This window comes from Triticum dicoccoides, chromosome 6B, assembly GCF_002162155.2.
Source record: "Triticum dicoccoides isolate Atlit2015 ecotype Zavitan chromosome 6B, WEW_v2.0, whole genome shotgun sequence".
Taxonomy (NCBI): domain Eukaryota; kingdom Viridiplantae; phylum Streptophyta; class Magnoliopsida; order Poales; family Poaceae; genus Triticum; species Triticum dicoccoides.
Window position 1 is genome coordinate 12675075 of NC_041391.1, and position 4164 is coordinate 12679238.

At 36.6% G+C, this 4164-nt stretch overlaps 1 protein-coding gene across 1 annotated transcript in view; it reads right to left on the reverse strand.

The window, feature by feature from the left end:
- Positions 1-966: 966 nt before the first annotated feature.
- Positions 967-4164, reverse strand: part of LOC119325157 (two-component response regulator ORR27-like) — a 13696-nt gene continuing 10498 nt past the window's right edge. The window contains exons 4-7 of the mRNA XM_037598911.1: positions 3318-3400; positions 2479-3168; positions 1916-1954; positions 967-1196 (exon numbers count right to left, since the gene is read on the reverse strand). Of these exons, the coding sequence (XP_037454808.1) occupies positions 2479-3168; positions 3318-3400 (773 nt within the window). The 3' untranslated portion in view covers positions 967-1196; positions 1916-1954. The remainder of the gene's footprint in view (positions 1197-1915; positions 1955-2478; positions 3169-3317; positions 3401-4164) is intronic.

Genomic DNA, 4164 nt, shown 5'->3' on the forward strand with positions numbered 1-4164 from the left:
GGACTAATTATTTTTGTTTTACATTGTAGGGCACACAGATTTACACGAGAGCCCTCCCAGGAAGAGATGCTCCTATTTTTTGTCAAAATATTATGTGATGTCTGTGTATCACCAAGTGGTTGGGTTGCGGATTATTCTGTTGAATGAGATCTGCAATTGGTCGCACGAGCCAGGTGGGGAAAACTATTCTCCTAAATTTGTGTTAGGATACAAAGTTACAAACTTATCTTTACTGAATTTCCTTCCGTATAGGCATTTGTTTTCTAGGATAATCCATACAATTTGTGCTCTCTCTAAAGAATGTAAAAGTCTTGAGCATGCATAATTCACTAAATGCACAACCTTCGACCACAAGTTAGGCAGATTTTAACGTATTTGACTTCCAAATTTACACTTATGAGGACAATACGAAGACAATATTCGTTGTAAGTTCATAAAATCAAAAAATTTGTTGTACATATTCATTTTTTACATGTTCCCGCAGAGATTGCAGAAACTATTGTCATAATCTTGCAATTTTACCAATGGAGGCAGAGATCTTACTTGTCTGGCAGAGCTATGCTGCTGCTATACTGCTCATTTGTGGGAGCAGTATTGGTCAACTACGACCTTTGGGGTGTACCCATAAAATAGGACGACGGTTGCATCTTGCAGCTGCCTATTTTTGTCTGAATATTTGTTTGTGAGAACAGAAATATTCTGAATAGTCGCCTAAACCTATGTTGCTTTGATGGTGCCCATGGTAAGGAATTGAATGAGGTTCGGGCCATAGTTGTTGTTCTTATTTTATATTTGTGCAAGATAAGAGAATGTTATAAAACTATATTTATCTATTAGGTAAATCAAACTGAACATACATTTATTTTTTTATTTATCTGACACATACGCAACTGTTGTGGAATGAACCAAATTGTTATATATCCACTGCGATTTGCAAAATAGAGGCTGATTGATATTTATTTTTGAAATATTTTATTTTGAGAGAAATTTGGAATAACACGGAAGTACTTAACAAAAATCATAAAAGTAGCCAACAACAGTGTACTATGATCACATAATTTTTAAAACTGATAACAATCTCTTGCGGGTAGCATCCAGTAAGCTTGCAACATTGTCCATCACTAGGCCACCATCTTTGGACTTAACACCAATCTCACTCATGCATCAACTCTTGGTGCAATCAATTTCTCCCTTAACTGCATATAAATAAATTATCAAAATATTCATAAATTGGGAACACGCATACGTATTTAACAGTGCCATCTAACATGAATGATAACAGTCAGTAATTCTGAATTTCTTGTACTTATGATTTTTACAAGAAACGTAATCAATACTAGCTCAGAAGTCTCTTAAATCTCACAGGAAGTTAAATTTTACTTGAGCCCTGCATTCTGAAAAAATTCAGGCTACACTGTGAACTTATCATACTCCAGTAGAGGGAGCTATCAGGTTTTGGATTACGGAGCAGATAATGAAAGCTCTTAATGATTAGTAAAATTGTCGTACAGCGGTGCTCAATCCTTTTTTTCTGTTATTTGGTGCCAATTAAGTAACACACAATGTGTTTCATGCTTGGCAAATTTTAGCATGGTCCCTCTTACCTCCCCTTCTCACATGAGAGGTAAGAGTACAGTACATGTAATTTCTAATTGCTTCGTCCTTCACATGATAAACTTACTTCACAAATTAGTGTAAAAAGAATTGTAATATCATCATACTGAAATCTGCTGCACAAGGATGTTGTAAAGCATCTTTACTGAAAACTTGAACATGTATTTGTAGTGCGTAGAAGGACATCACTGCCAAGATCATGTGTAGGTCCAAGGAAACTGTACCGTACTTGAAAATGAAATAGCTGGTACGTACCTTCTATGCAAAATTATAAATTAACACAAGGAAAACAAAAACTTACATTTTTGTGATTTGAAGACCCATTAATCCATTTCACTACCTGCATGGTTGTTTAGATAAAACAAAAAAATGTTAAAATGTTACGTAGATGCACACACTGTACGGGTGTTAGTAAAAAAAATTGCAGTAACACTCTTGCCAAGGATAGACACACACGAAAGGAGGTGAAGGGAGCCGAGGGAGACATCACAGTGATTGGGCAACGTGGCAGCCAGGATGATGAGCTCGGATTAGGGCGGTGGAGGGAGCTAAGAGTGATCGTGAGGGCGGCTGATAGACATTGGCCCTCGAGAAGAAATTAGCCCAACAGTTTTGGTTGAAAATGCATCCTGAATTAAAAGAAATGGATGTGGATGGTCTTTATGTTACTCCCATTGAAACTAAACGGTAAGATGGGACTAATACCCCCCCCCCCCCTAGTAGTAAAATGTACCATAAAAAGGGCTCTATACAAAAGATATTTGTGATGGAATGGGGTGCAAGGGTACAGCAAAAATGGTAAATTTGGAAATGGACAATGAAACAAAAACATACATGCTTGCAACTATAGAGAACAGTACGTACCTAGTGCTTCGTAAGGTTTTCTAATTCCTCCATAGTTATCCCATGCACCGTCATGTCTGTCACAACACCACCTCCACCTGATGTGCCGACTGTTTCAGAACTAGTGTTGCCCCAGTTTAAACAAACTCTGTCAAGCTTATGAGGCTGCACTGCACTGGCCTGACCAGCAGAAGCATCTCCACGCATTCCATGTTGTACTGGTGGTGCTAGGTTGGATGGCAATGATGCACTTGCCATGCTTCCACTTGTTATAACTCCACCGCAACCACCATTACCATTACCATAATTATTATAATTAGAATTACCGTGAGGATAACCATAAGATTTATTATTTCCATTACCATAACGCTGAGCATAATCATTAAAACCGACAGTACCGTAATGATGATCATAACCATTTATGTCGCCAATGCCATTACCATGATGATAACCATGACCGTAACCAGCACCTGAACCAAGATTAGTTGCCTGATTCCCATTTCCAAGAACGCCATAGTCAACTTGCGATGCACCACCACTTAGCCAGCTGGTCTGGTTAATATCTCTAGCTCCCTGGGATCTCATATGGAATCTGTAACTTCCCTCACTTTCTTGAGATTCTGAATAGTTCTTGGAAGTACTATTAGAATGTGATGGCCTGGAGCTTGGCATGGTTGATAGCCCACCAGTACGGCAGTCCTTTCTGTATTTCTGAAATTTCAAATATTGTGAAAACATCAATAAATGGGTGCTTGGTTACCACGGTACAATTTCTGATAATTTATGTCATGATCATATAAATTGGATCTGATAGTTGATTTCAGATTGAAGAAACATCAACTAGGTAGTCTAAATCTTACCTGCAAATGGCTACTGACTTGAGCTGTAGTTAGATATATACCGTCAATCTCCAAAAATTCTCTTATATTGTTTGGAGTGTCGTCTGTATTAGAAAAGAAAATAATATAACAAGTGGTTAGAGCTTAGAAAGATAGAAAATCACAAACATGTGCGTTATTTATTTCAGGTCTATCATACTAAGTTCACTCTAAAAATTCCCTTGAATATCCATGCCAATTTTAAGTTGAAAGCATCTAAATGATCAGAGATGGGCAAATCATTCAAATAAAGCGTGCAAAGAGTATTACATATGTGAAGGGATCATAGTTTAAAATATAGCGCTATCTCGGCGCTGTAACAACAGTATAGCATTTGGTGGGACAACACACTACGCCATTTAGCACTACTTAGTTCATTTAGCGCCCTATTGCTCAATTTGTTATAATAAAATTAAAATATTAAAATTTGCAATTGCATATGGAAAACTAAAATATTAAAATTTGAGCAACATATAAGCGTTCATAGAATAACAATATCATTTCGTTTATAATGTGATATAGAGAGGTAAATATGCATGTTATGTGTTATCATATTTATCTATATTTGTCCAAATACAGGCTTAAAAATGACAAAGATATAGAAGCAATGAATTTCTTATGCATTAATGGACTTCCAAATGATAAGTTAGGGGGGGGGGAAGAAAAGCTTTTCGGTTAAAAAATGAATAAATCCTGTCAAATATAAGATATTTTAGGTTGCATATAACAAGGGGTAATTAAAGGGTCAAAATGTTCTACATGAGACTTATTTCGTATTTGAGTAAACTGATTTTGCGTAGGTGTGTTTGTGATAGATATTCTCGAAATG